The 21,765-nt window shown below is 43.4% G+C and overlaps 3 protein-coding genes across 6 annotated transcripts in view; 1 reads left to right on the top strand and 2 right to left on the bottom strand.

Annotated features, from left to right (window-relative positions):
- ino80 (INO80 complex ATPase subunit) overlaps positions 1-11,923 on the bottom strand; it is a 34,103-nt gene extending 22,180 nt beyond the window's left edge. The window contains exons 1-25 of one of the 4 annotated variants that reach the window (XM_027284462.1): positions 11,742-11,923; positions 10,438-10,502; positions 9,844-10,035; positions 9,592-9,749; positions 9,380-9,447; positions 9,113-9,259; positions 8,887-9,007; positions 8,591-8,796; positions 8,440-8,493; positions 8,047-8,250; positions 7,695-7,899; positions 7,378-7,445; positions 7,072-7,287; positions 6,420-6,500; positions 5,907-6,002; positions 5,012-5,071; positions 4,768-4,910; positions 3,977-4,061; positions 3,753-3,870; positions 3,469-3,554; positions 2,211-2,378; positions 1,784-1,917; positions 1,435-1,502; positions 1,160-1,253; positions 633-849 (exon numbers count right to left, since the gene is read on the bottom strand). In XM_027284462.1, coding sequence (XP_027140263.1) covers positions 633-849; positions 1,160-1,253; positions 1,435-1,502; positions 1,784-1,917; positions 2,211-2,378; positions 3,469-3,554; positions 3,753-3,870; positions 3,977-4,061; positions 4,768-4,910; positions 5,012-5,071; positions 5,907-6,002; positions 6,420-6,500; positions 7,072-7,287; positions 7,378-7,445; positions 7,695-7,899; positions 8,047-8,250; positions 8,440-8,493; positions 8,591-8,796; positions 8,887-9,007; positions 9,113-9,259; positions 9,380-9,447; positions 9,592-9,749; positions 9,844-9,995 — 2,949 coding nt within the window. In that variant the 5' untranslated portion in view covers positions 9,996-10,035; positions 10,438-10,502; positions 11,742-11,923. The remainder of the gene's footprint in view (positions 1-632; positions 850-1,159; positions 1,254-1,434; positions 1,503-1,783; positions 1,918-2,210; positions 2,379-3,468; positions 3,555-3,752; positions 3,871-3,976; positions 4,062-4,767; positions 4,911-5,011; positions 5,072-5,906; positions 6,003-6,419; positions 6,501-7,071; positions 7,288-7,377; positions 7,446-7,694; positions 7,900-8,046; positions 8,251-8,439; positions 8,494-8,590; positions 8,797-8,886; positions 9,008-9,112; positions 9,260-9,379; positions 9,448-9,591; positions 9,750-9,843; positions 10,036-10,437; positions 10,503-11,741) is intronic. The other 3 variants (XM_027284463.1, XM_027284460.1, XM_027284461.1) reach the window with 3 other exon arrangements.
- Positions 11,924-12,592: 669 nt separating this feature from the next.
- Positions 12,593-17,644, bottom strand: vps18 (VPS18 core subunit of CORVET and HOPS complexes). Its single transcript, XM_010744363.3, has 9 exons — positions 17,171-17,644; positions 16,931-17,072; positions 16,717-16,808; positions 16,171-16,421; positions 15,680-16,033; positions 14,319-15,581; positions 13,988-14,197; positions 13,642-13,878; positions 12,593-13,498 (listed from the first exon to the last, which is right to left on the bottom strand). The coding sequence occupies exons 1-9, from the start codon at positions 17,271-17,273 to the stop codon at positions 13,202-13,204; spliced, it is 2,949 nt and encodes a 982-aa protein (XP_010742665.2). The 5' UTR covers positions 17,274-17,644; the 3' UTR covers positions 12,593-13,201.
- A 778-nt stretch (positions 17,645-18,422) lies between these two features.
- rhov (ras homolog family member V) lies at positions 18,423-21,495 on the top strand. Its single transcript, XM_010744364.3, has 3 exons — positions 18,423-18,866; positions 19,175-19,233; positions 19,592-21,495. Exons 1-3 carry the CDS (start codon positions 18,662-18,664, stop codon positions 20,036-20,038), a joined length of 711 nt encoding a protein of 236 aa, XP_010742666.3. The 5' UTR covers positions 18,423-18,661; the 3' UTR covers positions 20,039-21,495.
- The last annotated feature ends 270 nt before the right edge of the window (positions 21,496-21,765 follow it).

The following is a 21,765-nucleotide window of genomic DNA, read 5'->3' as shown; positions in this document are numbered from 1 at the left end:
GTGTGCCGTAAACCAGCGGCAACCCGTTTGTTTTGCAGCGACCGTTTGCCTAACCCGCACCGACTCCAACTTTTGTTATGATCGTCCTCAGAAGCATTCGAATCTCTGAGGGGGTGAAAGAGCAGCGGTCAGCCAGACTTGCTTCATATATTATGACATTAACTAATAGGAGATGTGTGTGCTGTTTATTAAATGTGACAAAAAAAAATAGACCAAAATATATTTTTTTAAAAAGACAGAAGCGATTCCCGGTTTTCAGACTTTGGCCCTTTGTCTCCTTAGAATCACTTGCTGATCTTGAAAATGTGACTTTCCTCTACGTGTTAGCAGAGATACAAACTGACGCTGATCTGCACAGACACTGGAGACACACAGTTTAGAGGGAGGGAGGACTGTGTTACTGGGTCATGGAGCTACAGATGGATTGGGTTCCACACTGGATCCCAGCGGAGGGGAGAGGAAACCTGGGGCAGAGAGCAAGCCGTGTGGCCAAACACTGACTGATGCTCTGGGGACAATTTCAGCATCGTCAGCAGCACGTCTCACTACTGGAGTTTCACCTGTCTGTCTTACACACACACAGTAAACTGCTCTTCCTGTATATTGATTTTAGGATGAGTGTCTCTTCTTACCTGTAGGACAGGGCTGGTGTGCGTGTTCGGGAAATTGGTGGGTCTGTTCAGCCACAGAATCAGGTCCTTGCGGGACAGACACTTACTCCTGGGCCCTGACCTGCCGCCATCCCCCTCCAAGTCTCTGGTTTCTGCCTGACCTTCTTCTTCAAGGCTGAACAAGCGCTGATAGTGGAGCCGATACGCAGCCTTGAGGGACAGAAAAAGGGCTAACCATCTGTGAAAGAAAGTAGCAAGAGGCCGGAGAGGAAAATTAAATTACAAAAGAATGTTCATAGCAACGCTTTATAAATAATTCTGCAATCACCATGGCTACTGTTCGAAAGTTGGGCATTAATTATTTAACTTCCAGAGGGCAGAATCGACTGCAGCACGGGATCTCCAGGGCTTTTGGACATTTATTGTCCTTCTAAGAGACATTTGGACACGGTGGCCTTCTTGTTGAAGGGCAGTCTTTTTACTCACCATCCCACCCTTATCTAACTTCTAGAGAGTAACAGAACCGAACATGTAAACAGAAAGCCCACCTCGCTAAGGTGCCTTGAAGCATGAGATTGGACAACTCAGCTGGTGACACATCGATGAAGCGCAGGAAGGAGAAACAGCTCCCTTTGTCATCACCTGGAACGGTGAAAACAGAATACAGAATGAAGACTGTGAGACGGAACAAACAAACAAAAAAATGGGCAGGATGCAAACATCAAAAGGAGGAACTGGGGTGAAACTGAGGTTTGAATGTGAAATGAAAGAGGCTGTCAAGAGCTTCATGTACGTCTGAACTCAAAGCTTAGTACGTGCCCACCTTTTCTGTGAAAAAGAGACTGCTGGATGTGATTTGGAGAGAAGGGAGACAACAGCACTTGAAGTAATCTGAGGAGGACGTAGAGACAGAGTTACACCACTGAATAATCCGATCCTAGTCTGACCCACATTTATTCTGTTAACAGCTTTTATTGAGATAATAGCATTTTACAACCCCCCAAATCATCAAATATCCACAGGAACTAAGATTTTTTAAGTATAAGTAAACACATTTTCTTTAAAAAGTATATATTGAATATGTATTAAACCTAACAATATTCAAAACGACAGAATTTTTGATACACATTTACATTTTTTTTTTGTTCGTTCCTCTGTGTGGAAGAACTTACTTGTTTTTGGCCTGGTTGTGTGCGTGGATGAGGCCGCAGCGATAGAGGAACTTCGACATGATGTAGGGCTTGAGGGACATGTGGAAGGGGGAGCGTGTCTCCTGGCGCTCAAACAGGTCAGGGTGGTTGCACACCTACAGACGAGCAGACGCGGACAGTGTATTAGGAAAAATAGGCAAAAGAACCAGCAATATTCATGCTTGTTCTAAAAACTGCCAAGTCATTGTTTAATTGTACATCTTGAATTTCAGAGTTCAGCGTTTTGATAATATGTTACTGAAAATGATCCTTAAATCATTAGGACTAATAACTGCAATCAATCATTGTGACTGCTGAGTCAAGAGAAAACAATCAAAACTGCTGTGCTTAATTCTAATTTTATACTGGAAACCAAAAAGGGCTATTTAACGCAGGCCACAGCCCGTACCTTCCTGAACTGCATGACCAGGTTCATGAGGGAGGATGTGGTGCTGTGGGACTGCTGGGCCGTGCCCATGGAGGACTGCAGCAGATCCTCAATGGAGATCTTGTTCCTCAGAGCCTGGTACAGCAACCTCTGCCGCGATGTCAGCTGGCAGTAGGTCAGGATCTCGATCTGTAGAGGGAGAGGAGGACAAGCGTGTCTGAAAAGCTTTCGACTAATTAACACACAAATCTGCAGCGTCGCTATTGGGGAGTTCCTGTATGTACACTACGATTAGAACATAAAAAATGATTCTATTGGACCAATGACACTGTAAACTGTCTCTATGGTTTTCTCAAATTTGTTTGGTGAAGTTCAGGGCTTCAAGAGTGATGACTAAGTTACTGCGGTTGGCTGCATTTAAAGATGAAATGAAACAAAAAGGAAGGATATGTAACATGACAGCAGTGAATGAAAATGTCCTTCATTGGACTTGGTTTGTAAAGAGATTGATTTTCAAAGTAAAAGTTGGCTGCATATATAACATGTGGCTACAGTAAAGACAAATGATTCAGCATTACTGCAGTGTTATGTCTCCATTAGAACACACACAGTATTTTCACACGGGCGCGACCAAAAATTGAATTTATGGGTACAAATTACAACTCGACCCACCGTTCTTTAAACACACATCAAGATCTCTGGTTTTATCTAGTGTCACGCTTTGATGAAAGCAGTGAAAGTGAGCAACAACAAACCGTAAAAACTTGACCGTGAACCGCGAGTGAACTGCCCTGACAAAACAAGAGAAACCGACGAAAGTGGAGAAGAAAAAAGGAAGCGGGCTGGCAGGACGGCATGTGGGTGCAAAGGGGGGGGGAGTGAAAAAGACAGATGTGGGGGAGCTGTGAACTCTGCCACTCCTCTGACTTTGTGCATTGAGACTCCCACGGCGTGTGAGTGAGTATGTGTTGCCGCGTGTGACAGCGAGAGACCCCGAATCCAACATCTGTCAAGAGGATCTGTCAGCACAAGCATCCCTCAAAAGCTTATTACAACACTTTGTGTGTCAATGAGGTGTAGAGGGGGATAGATTGAGGTAGGGTGCAGCTTTAAAGAGGACGGGGAAAGAAGTATGGCTACATGGGACACATTTTAACTGAAATTTGTAATATTAATGATACAATTCTGCCTAATATAATCATTGTTTTTTCATTTGAAACTGAGGGTTGCTACGATATCAATGTCAGCTCTGGACCTGAAGCTTGGCTCACTCCTCTACCTTGTCTGAGAGTTCGTTTTCCACATCCTTCTTGATTCTACGCAGCATAAAAGGCTTGAGGATCATGTGCAGTCTGGAAAGTTGATCTGAAACAAAAAACATCAAACGAGAAATGGTTACCTGCAGAACATATCACATGCAACAACGAGCAGAAGGAAGAGTTCGGCGTCGCCACACGAATGGTACACGAATTTTCCGCACAAATGAGCTGAAGCATATTGTGCCGTCAGCTGGAGAGAAAAAAAAAACATTTTTATTTTCTCAGACCCGAGACGTGTACTCACTCTCGTCGATGGCAGACTTGTTCTCAGCGTGGCTCTCGATGTCCTTGGAGAACCACTCGTTAAACTCTTCGTGGGAATCAAACAATGTAGGCATGATGAAGTGCAGCAGGGCCCACAGCTGAGAGACAGTAATAACATACGGTCGTCAACAGTTCTGTCTTGCTCACATGAACACACACACACACACACACCTACACACACACACACACACACACACTGCTCACCTCTGCCATCGTGTTCTGGATGGGCGTCCCGGTGAGCAGCAATCTGTTTCGACACTGGAACTGCAGAAGGATTTTCCACCGAACGCTGGAAAACGCGGAAGCGAAGTGGTTAGCTGGCTGGAGGTCGACTACAACAACTACATGAGTTAATCGTGTTTGTTTGACACTCGACTGTACTGTAATCACACCCATTACTCAGACTGTGGATCACGGTTTGTATGCAAGCGTATGTTTCTCGTCTCAAGACATTTTGTGACTAGTTTTGTAGATGTTGGACAGAGTCCAATAGTAGAAATGACGCATATTAATGTAGTCAGCAGTACAGATGAAGAACTATATTTTTTCACCTTTTAGACATATTGCTGTTCTGTGTATTCTAACCAATGTATTACAAATTACATATTATGCTTATTTAAAAGAACTACTGGGATCTGTTCATGTTAACACTCAACTTTCAACAAACGCTCGAAACTCACAGTTATATTATATATTATGTTTTTTGTGTAGTTAGTAAAGCAGTAAAATCAATATAGAAAAATCTGGGTGGTGGATTTATCTGCTGAAAGTGGTGGTTAGTGAAGGATTAAAAAAATGCAGCTACAAATCTATAAAACTTTGAGAAACTTTAGAATATTGAATGAATATTCGACTCCATCCATAGGACGTGGGTTGAAACATTCAAAAAGCAGCATGTACTCTGTCAACATAATTATCAAATAGATTAAATGAATAAATCAAGTATAGGGCATGAACACATCTTAACCGACACAGCAGCTGTGTTATTGTTTTACCTGGTGCTGCTCTTCAGTGCCTGGGCTTCATCCAGAACCATGTACTGCCACTTGACCCTCTGAAAGTATTTGACATCCTGGACCACCAGCTGGTAGCTCGTGATCACCACGTGGAATGGTGCGTTTTGTGTGTAAAGGGTTTTCTATTCAAAACAGACACAGACGTATGTAGAGGGTGGTATACAGACTAGAACAGAAGAGTACAGTATCTAATAATAATAATAATCATCTTCTTGTCACTTACCTGGCTCCAAAATTTCCGAATCACCTTGCGATCATGAGGATTCCCCCAGTATGGCAACACCTGGCAGGGTAAGAAATAACGATGACGAGACGTGACTAAAAAAAAAAGATATTCAAACTTCCCTGAAACGCTCACATTTACACAGAGGAGAGTCAAATAAAAACACAGCTATAGTGATGTTCCCAAGGGAAACGCTTTAGGCATAGCATCATGTATCAATTACTGCTTCACTTGAGTTGTTGATGTAAAATGCGATGGGAAAAGATTTACACATCGTTACATCAGTCAGCGTAAGCTGGTTTTCCATTGTTTGGGGTCAGTCTTGCTTTGAGTGTTCAGGAAGCTTATCTTCAAATTGTGTAATAGACTCTTTTCACACCTCATTAGCAAAACAGACTGGAATTGATTTATTTTCAAACTCGCAGAGAAAAAAATAACAGGCATAGCTGAGCGCTGAGCGCAACAAAGGGTTGTGCATATTTTGGTGCGTGTGCATGTGTGAGCACACGACGTATTGATGTGTTTGATTAATGTTTTTTTAATGTTCCAGAATGCACAAAGCTGCCTGTCAGAGGCTGGTTACTACAGGCAAAAAACAAGAAAGTGCAGTCACTCAGCAATCAAATGTATTACCAGCACTGGAGTCAAGTGTTAAGATAAGCAATGCTGTCAGTGTCCTGGTACAATACTGCCCCCTAATGAATACTTCTCGATGTGCTTCATCCTCATTAGCTCTCAGATGTTTGACAGAATCCTACACCAGCGCCGGGTTCATTAGAGGAGAGAAAACGATTTAAAACAACAGTGGAGATGAAGGATGCCAGGATTCCTGCGGACATGTTTTCGCAGGTGTTTCCGCCGGCTCAACTCCCTCTACCGCGCCGTGGATTCTCACCTTGAATTTGGGCACAAAGCGGGTGAATTCCTGGTGCCAGTTGTTGAGCGTGGATGCAGGGGAGATGATCAGGAATGGACCCCAGATGTTGTCTCTCTGTGCGGGAACAGAAAAAAAGGAGAATACATCAGTCAGTCGCCGCAGGTGGTCTTTGTACGTGGATGTCTGAGCACCCAATAACAGGAAGCCCAGCATGCATCTTCCTGTCAGCGATAGTTCGACACTGAAAAGCACACGTTTCCCCTAAATTCCACGTTTTCTCCTTTTGGTGTTACGAGACCAAACAATCTACAAATCTCCTACTCGCAACAATGAAATAAGTCGCATGAGTCATTTGATGAAATGCGCGGCCAGAAACAGGGGACTCTTTAAAAGGATGCAGGTGTGCAAAGAATCTGGATGTTAGATGTTTTCATAAGTGAGTAACAACAGCAGAGACAATTGAATATTCCATAAAGCTTTTTTAGTTTACGGTGAAAGCAACCTTTTGGCCTGGCGCTCACTCTCTCTCACCTCTGCAAGGTGTGCCAGCAGGGCGATACTCTGAACCGTCTTTCCGAGTCCCATCTCATCTGCCAGGATTCCATTGATTCCCTGCGCAAGAAAACACAGGAGGAAATAAATCATTCATCGAGCCTCATGCAGCAACATTCTTTTAAAAAGAAAAGTCCACAGTGGGTGGGTAAGTAGTCATAATTGGGTTCAGTTGACCAATAGCATTTCTTTAGCCTATGAATGTAATGATACAATCATTATAACTATTCTAAAATGTATGATAATTTGATTTGATTATATGATAGTCATGCATTCATATAAATCTCTTCAAGTATCGCTTCCTGCATGAGGCCGAATTTGAATAAATAGGAATATAATGACTACAATGACTGTAAAACATAATAAAACTTAAAAACTTAAAACTGAGTTTGAATGGATTAAGACATATTGAACTGAGCATCTGTTCTAACTAATGTATTATTAGTGGTTACACAGCATATGAGTGAAGATAATTCTTTTCATCTTATTCTAATGCCATAATATTAGTCTGGTATTAGGAAAAGAGGAGTACTGAGTTCACACACACACACAATACGTTGATACAAATCTTAGATATGCCAACTCAAAGCACGGTGAGCGAACACACAGGCCTCTGATGTCAGCGGCATACCTGTTCATAGAGGTTGGCCAGCCAGTTCATGCCCTTGAGTTGGTAACCCTTGAGTTTGCCGTTGAAGATGGTGGGCTGTGGAATGTCTTCGCCTGCATGGATGGACGGGTTGGAAAGGCTGTAGCTCTCTCCGAACCCGGAGCCTGAGGACGAGCCACAAGCCGCATGTAGCGATGCGCTGCGGCTGTCCTTGGCCTCTTCGTCGAACATCCGTGTCTACGGGGAGAGATTTGAAGCTTAGCACAGTACGGGCAGAGCAGCGATGTGCATGCGTGGACCTCCGAGGACGTGCATGCATCAACTTACTCTCTCTTGATGAATCTGGTAGGCTTCTTTGGCATTCCTCAAGGCCTGGGACTTGTAGTGTTCACTGTCTGAAATTGCACAAAAGAGAAAAATCCAATTCAGTGCCAAATCTCTTTCTTATACACAAGAGTAATACAATAGAAGAAAATAGAATAAAGAGGTAACAAATACAATGATAACTAGTCTGTTTGGCAATTCATTTGATGTATTTGGCAGTACTTTGTATATACAAAGACTTCAAATTTACCAATGTCAAACATCAACATTGAGTTTCGGTTACTAACTAAGAATAATAATCTAGCCTGAGTAATTCATACCATAGTCCTCATGTCCCATGTTGACCATCACCCCTCCTCCAATGTCAATCTGTCTTTGTGCTCCAGTGTCTTCCAGCTTTCTCAGAATTTCTTCCTGGGCTGTATCTCCCTCTGGACCTGCCATGCTGGCTTTACCGCTCATGAAGTGAGCGTACAGTTCTGTCTGGGTGATGAGGAAGTTCAGTTTACGCTGCTGACGCTTGGCCTGTGAGAGAGGGTGGAAAGCAGAGAATATATGCTTTGTGTAATATATTCTAAATCTTTGTTTAAAACTGCTGTTTATATGTGTTTTCAAAACGTAAAATAATCTGCTGTAGAAAGCAAAAGCCACACGAGTTTCCATTCCACCTACTTCTCTCATCTCTTCATCCAGTTTGCGTTGCTCCAGGGCCTCCTTCTCCGCCCTCTTCCTGTGCTCTTTCTCCACTTTGTCATATTTCTTCCAGTAAAGCATCATCTCCTTAGTGAGGCGACGTGCCCGAGGTAACGTCTCCTTACAGTTCTTCTGGGCCTGGATAGCTGCACGTCGAACCTCCCTCATGCACTGGTGAGCCAACTGGGACAAACAAAATGGAGGTTAAATGTTGTACTTAATCTACAATCTGTTCTTGCACAATGAAAATAAAAATGAGTTCGTCGTACAGGTCAAATGTCAACAGAAAAATGTGGAACAAACAAATCAGATTTCACAAAATGGTTTAGAAGATTTCTGAATAAAAGCAGCAGTGTGAAACACTTTGCTTACCTTTTTAGCATTGGTTAATACTAAGTTCTTAGCAGAGGTCTTCTGCTTGAAAGACTGCAAAATAGGAATGAATAAGATAATTAGGACTAATAACTGTAGTAATACACTAATAACCAGCAACTCATTTTTGACCATCGTCATGCATACTAACCTTGGGGATCTCCTTTTTAGCGATAGTGAGCCAGACCTTACGTCGCCGTGCATTCAGCTGCTCGATGGTGAGATGTTTCTTCTTCACCATGGGCAGCGGAGCATCATGGGAAAACTTTGCAAAGATCTTGGTGACATAAGGACGCCCCTCATCGAGAAACTCTCCCTCTCCCCGTTTCTTCTTTTTCTTCACCTTTTTTAGTTTAGCTGTAAAAAACAAAACAAATAAAATCTCTAACTATTCCAGTAATTATTCAGTTATTGCCGTTGTAGTGTTGACACAGTCACGATCTTTACCCTTGAATTTCTTCTCATCTTTGATTTTCTTCTTCTTTGGGCCCAGTAGGTGGCGCTGTTGCTCATAAAAGGGGTCATGAGTAGAGAGGAGTCCAGTGCTGTAGTACTGATATTGGTGAAGCTGCAAGGAAATTATACACATATGGAAGTGATGACATTTAAAATAGTATGTCAGAGGTATTGTAATTATTACAGTATTTGTTTGTGTGTGTGTGTGTGGGTATACCTCCCGGTCAGAGTGGAACTTGCTCTGATGCTGCCTTGTGAAACGATGTAGCCTCAGCATGTCATGCAGCTCCTCGCGAGACAAACTGAAATCTGAGTCATCTGAGTCTGTGTCCGAGTCTGTGGTGTCGTCGCTCAACAGGATACTCTGCAGGAGGCAGAGGAAGAAACACGGTGAAAGGATCAATCTATTAGTTATTGGTGAAATATATTAATCGGCTGAATGTTTCAATCAGTAGTACAATGAAGAGTACGTCTATAAAAATACCTTCAGCCATTTCCTGTTCTTCTTTAGCTTGGAGAAATTATACAAGCTAGTTTTATCTGCCTTTTGGTCTGTGGAGTTTAAAAGGGAGAGAAGAAACATGACATGATATAAATGTGCATGAACGACATCTTCCACAAGCAGTTGAATTACATTAGTGATGGTGTGCATGTGTAGTAATATGTGAGTAACATAAATATATGTATGTATCTTACCTTTACCTTGCAGCAGAACACCATTGAGGGGCTTCCCCTCTGCCAACCCATCCCCTTGCTCACATGGTTCACTCTTTACTGTCAACGCTGTATGGTGAGATGAGGGCTCCAGGGACAGCCCTGTCCCCAATGCATCATCGCTGTCATCACTGTCATCACTAGAAAATGAGGAATACATAGCTGTAAGTCCACCATTTTGGACCCATCTTTAAACTACAAAGTGTATGCACCACATCTTCACTGGGCCTGTACCTGGTTATGTCTTCATTGAAGATGGCAGCAGTCTGGCGCAGGAAACTATCCAACCGAAGGGCTCTTTCCAAGCGCTGCAGGTAGAGAGGTTTGGCCAGGGCAGAGCTCCCTGATGTCCCCACCTCCAGCCGGGCACCCTGCCCTGACGCCATGCAGCACACACTCCTCTGCCCAGCAGGGCAGAAACTTTTACTATAATGAGAGAGGAAGAAGAGAGGAGATCGAGATAAAGGTGATAAGCAGATGGCTCCGAGTCAGACTGAGCAGCACAGGATTCTGCTGACTATGGGATGAGTAAGAGTCTGCTGTTTTATCATATCTCACCTAAATCATAGCAAGAACCGATGGTATGATGGTTCATACCACTTAAAGGATTTGTAAATGACTCATGAAACGTTCATAAGCAGTTGCTGAGTTTTCCCTTTTCCAGTACAGCTTTTCCCAGCTAGTCTGGCATGTGGGTGCCAGTTTCCACACCTCTCAATCGCTGCCTAAATTTTGTCTAAATATGAAGATGACTTTCCTTTCCAATGACCGGGCATGCAGTATGGTACTACTGCATGTTTTCGAATAGAGTATACGCAGTGGACCTACCTTCACTGTAAGGAAAGCCATAGCTCTTGATTCCAAGATTAATGATCAGACAAAGGTGAAAACCCCTACGGAAAAAAAAAGAAGAAACCCACAATCATGCACTGATCTTTGAGTGTTTTTAATATTGTGTTTTGTTTATGGTAAGTTGTTCTTTCGTTGTTCATTGGTTTTTAGATACAGAACTTTTCCATAAAAACATATCTAGTTTAAAAATGGCAGCACCTGTAACACTATGTATTTACATTGTACACTAGTTGCTTTCTTTATAATGAAAATCTTGTTTCCCTCCTTGTTGTTATAACACACCAGATCGCGCAAACTATTTTTGTATCAGTCGATTCAGTTTCTTTAAAAGGTCAGACTGAATCAAATGTAATAGTTTTATGTCACCAGGTCTTCTGTAAATGTCCCTTACGCAATTATTACAATGCTGTTTGGGTTATCGTTTCATTTTTTGTGTGTTTGTTTTGACGGGGACATTTATACAGTCAACTTAAATCCTCTGTAATTACCACTCACTTGACTTTCTGAGACGAGTTCACTGCCTCCCGTGTGGGAAGATGACAATAACAAAAGCCAAGCGGGAGTTCGGCCTTTTGTTTTATTTGATTTTTATTTAAATGAAGACATACTAAGAACTGCTGTGTAATCTCAAATTAATAATAATAATAATAATCTTCCTCTGCTATCGCGCCGTTATGTTGTGTTGTGATTAGCAGGCTAGCAGCTCCGAGCTAGCGTTAGCCCGGGCTAACCTTGCGGGCTAACGACCGTTAGCTGCCTTGAAGCATCGCCTCTGATCAATGATAGGGTCAAGGTGCTGGTTTACACACGCTGACAGCTTACTGCTTTATGTAAACCAACACCAGAGATATTAATCAGCGTTAGGCAGCTCTTGTAGCGTGTGGCCTTTGTCACGGGTCGAGCGAGTCCCCTCGCTACAAGTCTAATGTAAGTTAGCTTTTCCATCACAGACGTTAGCTCGTCAAACACTAAGACGTCCTCTCACGCCACTAATATGAAGTATTCAAACCGGCTCTGTCTCTTTAAGGCCACCACCTCCCTGCCTAAACAATGTATTAAGATATGATATTGGTTTAATGGCAGTTATTTTAAACAGGCTAGCCGCGGTGCGGCGACAAGCAAGGCCCTCCGCCCGCGCCTCTCGTACCCTTGTTGCGGACACGAGCGGGGACTCGGTTGCCTGGTGAACGGAATGATCCCCATGTTTTAATTCTTTCTCCCTCCCGGCCATCTTCCCCCCATTGCTCCTTCGCCATAACAACCACCATGGAGTCTCTCACCTCGGCCCCGTGTCCCCCTTTTCGTCCCTCTCTTCGCTGCTGCCGACTCTCGGTTCTCTGACTCCAAAATGGCGGTTCGAGGCGCCGAGCGAGTCTGTGAGCTTTGAGTCGGCAGCAGCAGCAGAGAGGCGGCCACTTTCTGTTACTGAGAGAGCAGAGACACGACGCCATGGCGAGGGTACAGCAAGGAGCAGGCGTTCCAATCAATCGCAGATAAAGGGAAGCTCGTCTATCGACGTCTCCGAGAGCATTAATGTAACAACAAATCCAAGCGATGTATTTTTTCTAACAAGGCGAGGTACGCGTCTAGCATGTATATCATTTGGGGCCGTGAATGCGCAACTAAAACGGATTTATCGATGAATTTCCGATGTCGATTAATAGTGTCTGCTCACTGCGAAGATTACCGAGCTGCGTCTGACGTCATCAGAAGGGAACTCCGTTTTAGGTATGGTGAGGCAGTAGTTACATATCCACAACTTAATATGACACTAAAATATGAATCTAATATTAAGTGTTGACAGTTAACTCTATATTTTATTTATATATATATATATACACACACTTGTGTATAAATGTATTAACGTACTGTGTATTTTATCATGATTCTAGTAGGGACTCCAATGATGCTTGCCACTGGACTTATTTACTGGAGTTATTTTTATTTTTATGTTACACACCATATGTATAGTCCATGTCCTGCTTCAGCTCCCAGGTGCTATTGATCCCCACACACACACACACTCTCTCTCTCACACACACACTCTCTCTCTCACACACACACACACACACAAGTAACTTTGATGAACGGTATTGGAGTCTTCCAATACAGCTGATAGTTAAAAAAAAAATCATTTGTTAAATATTTATTACACTTATAACAACCAGAATCAGTTCATCAGTGCTGACAAGCTTGCCGCAACTGAATTGCAAAACAGTGTACATTTGAATTAACAGTTTATTATAGATAACATAGACCTGTAGAGCGGAGTGGTTGAACTGAACTAAGGAATCACAGGTGTTGTCTAAGTGCAGGTAATGTTTCCAACAATTAAAGCAAGTGCATAATCTAATGCAGTTAATAAACGTATAGTGCAGTTGTATCTGATTCCAGCTTTTGAATCCTTTTCTACCATTATGGTTGGAGGTTCAGGCACATTTTTATGCACTGTACAGCCCTGGCAATATTTTACATCATCACATCTTGTAGCATTGCTGACAATGTCTATGTTTTACTACATGCTCCTGTACAAAGTGCAAAGGTCTTTCAATCAGCTTCAAATACTGCCAACAAAATAAGTGTATTCTGTAGAGAACAACACAAGCTGATACAGTTTTCAGCAGTAGGCACTACCAACAGGCAATCAAGGTGAATGTCTGTATCCAGTGAATGGGTCAGTCCTACGCATGGTGCAGTTTCATTGACATACAGATGGTGGGCTGTCATAGGGTGGTCTCATTTATAACCAGCTGGATTTCTCCTCCTCAAATTTCTGTGGATCAATAAAAGGCTTGTCGATGGATTTGATCATCAGTTCGCCGCAGTACGCGCATTCAGAGGCAATGATGTCATCAATGTCTGATTTGATCTGCTCGCGGCTCGTGCCCGCACTGCCCTTTCCCAGACTGGCAGTGTCTCCTTCATCCTTGGGTACCGGGCGGTGACGTGACTTGGAGGATAGCGTGGTTGCAGCCAGCTTTTTCTGCAGCTCTTCCAGACGACTCTGCCTATAGGTCGTCAGGTGAGGGGTCACTTCCTAGAAAGTGGAAGAAAACAAAAGGAAATTATTACAACCTGAAAGCTGTTCAGGCAAATCTTACACTATATAATGGTAGTTACTAAACTAACTAAAGAATGTGCAGCGGCACATACTGATATTTAAAAAAAAAGCAGGATTACCTGGAAAAGACAGTCATAGTGGAACATGTGTCCACACAGGAACAGATAGAAGGGCCTGTTAAGCAATGGGAAGTCACAGGCAGCACATTTTTCTTGGGAATCCACAACACCATATTTGTTCCTCATTTCCTGGATGTCTTCTCTGATGCGTTTTGCGCTCTCTGTGGCCTCCTCCATTTCCTGCTTCAGCTCCTCGATGTGCTGGTTGTACTCCTCCAAGGAGCTGCAGATGGCCTCCTGAGAAACCATAAAGAACAGAGAATGAAGTACAGCAATATACTGTATTTTGCGTGTTGACCTCACATTTGAGCTTCAAAACAAAGAGAGGAAATACTTTGTTACAAACCTTAAAATGGTCAATAGTGACAAAGTCTGGGAAGAAGGGCAGGATGTCTTCGATCTTGAGCAGGTTGCAGCTGGACAGACAGTTCATGGCTTTCTTCACATCTTTCTCCTCCTGCACCACATGCCGGGCGATCTTCAGCCAAAGCTTTTTCCTCAGCTCCTCATCATCTTCAGGCAGGTCTGCACATGACTTGGCCAAGTCTACATCTACCTATGGACGATAAATATATTGCAAGTTAGCGTGGCATTTGTCTTTTCTTTTTTCTTGACAATAATCTGGATAATTATTTGTGAATAAATATAAAAATACATCAAAATCACGCATTACTTACTTGTAAAGCAAGATCCACTGCCTCCTCATACAGCTCCATAATCCTATAAACCAGGACACAGGCCTGGAGGTAGCCATGTTCCGCACACAGCCTGAGGGCGTACTTCAAGTCATAATGGATCTCTGAGGCGTGCGTACCTGCCTGCTCCAGATACCACAGCAGAGACTCCGGCTTGTACTTGGCATAGAGCGACAGTAAGTAGTTATGGATGGCCTCCTCTGTCACAGTCAGCTCGTACACACAGAACTCCATGTAGCGGATGGTTTCACTGATCTGCTGGGTGCTGCCCATCTGGCTGTAGTTCATCAGAGCTGGGATGAGCTTCTTTGGGTCCAGCCGCTTACCCATCTGAATCCACGCATCCACCACTTTTTTGGGAATATGCTGCATGAGGACGGGGGAGAACTTGTAAAAAAGCTTCTGATCACAGTGCTTGGAGAGCACATCCAGAGCAGCGCTGTAGTCGTCATGTTGGCAGTAATGGGATATCACTCTTTCGTAGTCCTGCATGACGACAGAGAAGTAAACCATGTCGTCCACGTTGCCGTGGCTGGCCAGAAGGTCGTAGATGGTGCTGCGGTTGTTGAACAGGCACTCTTTGTGCTTGGGGTTGCTGAGGAAGTGGCGGAACTCCTCGCGGGTCTCCTGGAAGATGATGCTGTTACCGTCGCTCTCCAGCTGGCCAAGCCGGTTCAGGTAGAGCTCGGCTAACCAGGTGACCAGCAAGGTGATCTGCGTTCTCTCACTCTGTTTCAAATTATTTAGTTTCTTCAGTAAGAACTCTTTTAGGGCTTCCTCTTGTTTGGCTTCGATGAACTTGAGCGCTATCTCTTCAAAGTAGTTTTGCGTCAGTGCGTAGCACTTAGCACTCTCGAGGTATCGCTTGTTCTGAAAGCAGTGCTCAGCCTCTTTGGCCAGCACCATGTCCATGCACTCTGGCCGGTCACGGCAGTACTCCTTGGCAAGATCAAACTTATTCATGCTCATGTACATCTGCCAGACGTCCCTGGCCTCGCGTTGGACATGGTACCGGAAAACTGCCCGCTCAGTGTAGATCCACACTAACCCGCCAACTGGGTCCTTGATCATCTTCTTTAGGGCGCCAAATTTATCTGGGAACACATCCTCATATACCACCTGTCCATTCAGAGTGCAGATGGCCTTAACTCGGTCATGGAGCAGCAGCAGGAAGTGAAACTGTGTCAGCACAATGGAGATGGGCTTGTTGATGCTAAGGTCGATGTCTGCGGTGTACTCCCACACCTGTTTGATTGTTAAAAAAAGGAAATATGAAGACAGCATGTCAAAAAGATGCATCAGTTTGAGCTGGAAAATTATTCCATACACGCACAGACATTTACCTGCACATCACTCAGCAGAGAGTCAGGCCTGACATAGTCCAGCTGACCATAAAGAACTCCATTACCCATCATCCAAGCAAACGCTTTAGGGGAGGTGCGAAGTTTCGAGGTGTAAAAGGTGATCTCGCTGTAGCCCATGTTGGCTGGGAACTCCTGGAAACTGGGCAGCAGATCCTGGTTCTGGCTGAAGATGGAGCTAAAGCCTTGCTGCTCTGACCCCTCGGCCACCTTACCCACAAACTGGAACAGGCGTTTGCGGGTAGTGGCGATGATGAAGTATTTGTTCTCCAAGCCACGCTCCACCTCCAAGCAACAGACAGGCGCAGGCTTTCCATCCTCCTCTAGGGAGTGGACCTGTCTCAGGAAAAGAATACACTATTGTTTATGTGCATACTAAGAGGAAGTAATAATATGTAGGTCAGTATTTTCTACCATTCATGCAGTAATTAAACCGAAAAATAACATTATACACAAATCACACATCTTCTGACCTGTCTAAAGTATTGATCTGGGTTAGTGTTGAACAGGCTGCCCTCAGTTGCAGAGATCTCAGCCTCAAAGATAATGCCTTGACTTGTGCCAACCAGGATGGGTCCTGTGTTGGTCTCACTGCCGAGCAGCTTGTTCCAGCCTACGCTCTCGATGAGGTGGCCTCTCCAGCGGGACAGACTGCGCACCTTCTGCGTGTTCCTGTTGAGGTACAGACACTCACTGGTGCTCAGGCTGATCAGCAGATGGGAGCCTGGAGTGGGAAAATATGGAGGAGGATGGAGCTGCTGTTCATACATGACAACTTTCACACTGACATAGCAATCTTATAAACTGTGTAGTAGCAACTGGCGTTTAATTTGAAGGCTTGAGGTGTTGAGACAGCCACACTAGACGTGAGTTTGGCTGGCATAGTCTCATGTCGTTATACCTCATGCGTTACTACGTAATACACTCTACGAGCTAAAGAATACAGTGTTCGCAGCCAATGTATCATGATAGAAGGCAGACGTATAATTAGTCTCATCAAAACAAACTATGACTCTCACCAGTGGGGTCCAGGAAGAGTTTGTGCACTTTACTTTCATCTTTCCTTCCTAATTCAATCTGATTGGGCTGATCTGGCTTGGCCAAGTCAATCCTGTATGGAAAACAACATGAAACATCAGTATCAGCTGCATTAACAACCCAGGAGTACTAATCCAATCAAAACCACACAAACGCATTATCAGTGTCTTAAGTGCTTATGATTGTGTTATTTGCCTCAGCAGGGTGTCCTTTCCCAGACTCATGCACAGCTGATTGCTGCAGACCGCGAGATGGTTGATCTTCTCAGGCGGTGTGAAGTCGATCCTCTGCTTGTTGAATATCGGCTTCTCCTCCTCGAGTCTCACATTCACAAAGCCTAACCAGGGGGGGCAAAGCAGAGCATAGTGTCAGTGAAAGCAACGTGCTTTAACACTGAGAGACTGAGCCTCTCCAGAAGAAGAGAGGGCGACCTACCTGAGTGAGTTATCCCGATGTTAGCGGTCGACAGGCGGCTGTGCTGCTGCGCACTCTGCCTGGTGTTTTGGGAGTCCTCGTACTCGTCAAGAATCGAGGCCATGTTTGAATGTACCTTATTCCACTGTCTGTAAATAAATGTATCTAAAAAAAAAAAACAAGACTTTCGAAGAGACAACCCTAAGACGACATGGCTAAACAGCTAACTAGCTATCACAACTTAGCACCAGTTAAAGGACACGCGACCGCACCTCCTCTCTACGCACGCGCCTAAACCGAGAAGCAAGATGCAGACTGTAATGCCTCGCGCTGCGGTAAACATAGAAATATATGAAATTTCAATCATTCATGCTGTCATCATCACAGCTAGGTTAGCTTCCGACTACACAACACAGGGTGGACCCGGACAATCAGGTGACACATGGAGTCATGTGATCACATGTGCGGTGTAGTGTTGATCTCTGACACCAGGGGGCGCAGTGCGTCCGGACTTGTGTGAAGCGACCATGAAGATTTTTTTTTTTTTTAATGAGCACAGACAATTTTCATAAATAAACTCCCATGTGCTTCTGTGCAAACACATTTCTCATTGCACTTTAAAAGCTACGCGTATCACAGCTTTTTATTTTTCTAATGTGTCATTTTTATGCATAGAACTGCAGTATAACCATGTGGGCATTGAAATCAGCACGCAAGGATAAAATACATTTAAAAAAAGAGACATACTTGAATAATTAAATAATCATAAACAAATACACACTGTACTATTATCTCTGTATGTTGCACATTTTCTGCACATTATACACAAAACTGTGTCTTTATATTAAAAAAACGGATATATCGCACATGTTTTGCATATCCTTCTATTGTCAGTGTTTCCATTCTATGTTAATATGTCTTGACTGTTTGCAGTACCTGTTTCTACTTGGTTGTTCTTCTTTTGTTTGTTTTTGTTTTCTCTGTGTTTGTTGTTATGCACCATAACACACAGGCAGACTTGTTGCATGTGGAAACAGACTTGGCAATAAAACCGGACTCTGCTTCTAATAAAAATAATAACATAATAATATAATAATAAAGAAAAAACGTAATCTGGTCTGATTTAAAGGTTTAAAACATACATTTTAGGAATTAGGAGTGTAATTAAAAGTAGTTTGGTATCTATCTATCTATCTATCTATCTATCTATCTATCTATCTATCTATCTATCTATCTATCTATCTATCTATCTATCTATCTATCTATTTTCTGTTTCTTTCTTTTCTCGGTGGGAGTGTCTATGCAAATCACAACCTGTCTGAGCACAAACTCCCCTGGCCTAAAAACGTCCCTCCCCGCACATGTCGTCCGTCAGTCAGAATAGGACGAGCTGCCTGTCGGTATGTTACAGACAGACTCCTGAGCTGACTCTCAGTATCTAGTCTCAGTCTCTCGACCCAGCAACCTGAAGGAAGGAGAGTCTGCGTTCACGAGTTTAATGTGAGGATCGACATGCCACCTAACATGGATTACTTTTACCACGAGTCCCGAGTCCCTTCCGCTTGCGGGCTGACCCGGGAAGATGAGCTGGAGCCCGGTGTCATCAGCTGTATGCTGGTCGGAGACGGAGCCGTCGGGAAGACCAGCATGATAGTCAGCTACACCTCCAATGGATACCCGACCGAATATCAACAGACCGGCTTTGACGTCTTCTCCGGTTAGTTATGATGAACTTTCAGTATAGTGATAATAATGATGATTATTTATTACAATATAATAAAAAAGGAGTAACTTTTTTTATTGAGAGTAAAAGTGCATGAATGCTGGTGTGCTTGTTTGGTTCAGTAGTAACATAGATTGAATTATTGACTTATAAATAATAATGTTTTATTTCTTACAAGTTAATTATAATTGATGCACTGTTCTGATGAGATTTTAGTCATTTGATGGTCAGTGTGTGTGCTTTGATTTGTATTCATCTGCTAAAGTGATACTGACTGGTTAATGTTACTTGTTTTTCAACAGGTCAGGTCCAGGTAGAAGGCTCTCCAGTCAAAGTTCAGCTTCTGGACACTGCTGGACAGGTAAGACTCTTAGTTAGTCTGTGTTTTATGTAGACAAATATCACCATAGTTCCACCATAGTTTTTAAGCTCTTTTTAAGTTCCTTTTCTCAAGTGATTACACAAAATCTATACAAACTTCAAATCCCCAAATAATATATTGTATTTTTTGATGTCACAAGAGGTAAATTGTGAAGGTACAAGCTCTGTCACGTCCCTGCTTTATCCAATCTGTGACTCAGTAACAAGATTTCACCCTGAATTTCAATAGATGATCTTTTCATAACACTTTAGTGAGTCAGTCCTTTGCACTCATTCCTGTCTCACTGTCTGTACACAGCTTGATTGACACTAACTTTCTGTCTTCATGTTTCATTCAGGAGGAATTTGATGAATTTAGAGCTCTCTCCTATGCCCACACGGACGTCTTTCTCCTGTGCTTCAGCGTGGTCAACCCCACCTCATTTCACAACATCACCAAGAAGTGGGTTTCAGAGATCCGGGCGTATAACCCGTCCTCACCCATCGTCCTCGTTGGGACACAGTCGGACCTTTTGCTGGATGTGAACGTCCTCATCAACCTAGACAGATCTAATGTCAAACCAGTTCTGAGCTCACGGGCTCGGAGTATGGCAGAGAAGATCAGGGCTACAGACTATATAGAGTGTTCATCACTCACGCAGAAGAACTTAAAGGAGGCGTTTGATGCGGCCATCCTCGCCGCCATTAAGAACAAAACCCGGAAGACCAAGAAGAGGAGGTTTTCCGACAGGCGCACTAAAGCTTTCTCGAGGTGTAGCTGGAAGAAGTTCTTCTGCTTCATCTGAACTCATGAACAGACTGCGAACCCTGTGGGTTGGGAACAAAAAAACTCTTAACTTATTTAAATCCTTTATTTTCGCTTGATGTCGTCACTCAGATCTGTGGCATCCTTCCCTGTTTAAGTATTTGGCTTATTTTACTCTGGGATGCCAAATGGTGCGCAGTAAGCATCGGGGAACTAACATCTGTGGAGACGGCAGAGAGGATTCTGGGTCACTCTAGGTCTGGTTTCACACCTCAGCAGACTGATTAAGGACTGTAGTGTTGTTTACACTATATTCAAATGTTTGACTGTTACAGGGCAAAAGGAAAATTCTCACATTAAAATCAAAGTGTGTGCATGCTTTTGTGTGTATGCATCACTGGTGAGCCACTTAAGAGAAAGGGGAAGTGAACTGAGAGTAAAACGAGGCGAACATATATAGTCGATCAACATACAGCCACAGAGTGAAAGGACTGGGCACCATGTAAATGCTGTGAATTTGCATGGTGTGTTTTGCTACCAGCTGCAGCCTTGTTAATGACACAGAGAGAGAGAGAAACAGAAAGTGTCGGGGCAGTGTTTGAGCAGATGGGCGTTAGCCACTTCTGTGTTGTGCTCTCGCCGTCCGGCTACAGCAGCCTATTTATATGCGGCAGCTGCAAGTTCAGGTTGCAGTGCCAGGTGCCACATTCTTACCTGTGTGTGAAAGCTTCCCTGGCTGGTTTGGCTTGATATTCTCAAGTCTTCCAAGTTAATCAACTGACAATCTTATCACACCTGACGTTTATGTTTAATCGTTAAAGCCGACCGATGTGAGAAAGACACACAGCAGGGCGATTTGTTTGTGACAAATCAGAAACAAATGTATGTCCTCTTGCCTTAATTCTCAGACTGGCACAGGAACTTGTTTGAAAATCCCCCTTGTCTCAGTTGAATGGTTGCATGGGAGCGGTAACCAGCGGTAACCTTTGGCTTTTTGTCCCAGTCTCCCATCAATCTGCATCTGTGAAAGCAAACTCTGCAGGAGACTTAACTTCCACCCTACAGATCCACCCACCACCACCATCAACCGGCTTTTTTTATTCGCCTCTCTTTGTTTATATGCTCAATACACGCCTCAATAGTAACCCAGTGTGTTCAGAGTTAGAGAATGCTAAACTGCCTCTGTTTGAATGTAAGTGTAAAATAATATACTTTTTTTCTGAGGGATATACAAGTGTAAATAAGTGACCAGAGCCAGGGATAGGCTTTACTATGCTTCTTGTGGAAGTCAGTCTAAAGTATATGATATTCTGTTTGTTAAAACAGGTCATTTGTCGTGTTTATGTATATTAAATATGAAAAAAGACATGGATTTTAAATGCATTGATTTTGTACCCCACAAACATTCTGTATCAGTTCACCATCTCCTTGTCTAACCCGTGTGTCTTTTTTACATGCGGGAGTGATGTGATGCAAATAAATGAAGTGCAAATTATAGCCTCTGTGTTATGTACATTTTTAGAACAGCTTGCAACGCAATGTTATCACTGTGCAATTCACAACCCATCTCATAGTAGCAAGTACTTTACTTCCAAGGAAGAGTTTTTAAAAGAGTCTCCAAAAGCAGTGAGCACTGTTCTCTGTAGGGAGTCTGACTAATCCCACTCACCACTCCAGGTACTTTTCCTGAACCACCTCTCTCTCCAAAGATATGATAAGTAACCTCTGGCCTCCAGCCGTGCTCCGGGGTCGACCAATTCTAATGCA

The sequence above is a fragment of the Larimichthys crocea genome, chromosome XI (assembly GCF_000972845.2).
Source record: "Larimichthys crocea isolate SSNF chromosome XI, L_crocea_2.0, whole genome shotgun sequence".
Classification (NCBI taxonomy): domain Eukaryota; kingdom Metazoa; phylum Chordata; class Actinopteri; family Sciaenidae; genus Larimichthys; species Larimichthys crocea.
The sequence above is the reverse complement of the archived record's forward strand: the minus strand, read 5'-3'. Positions and strand labels throughout refer to the sequence as shown.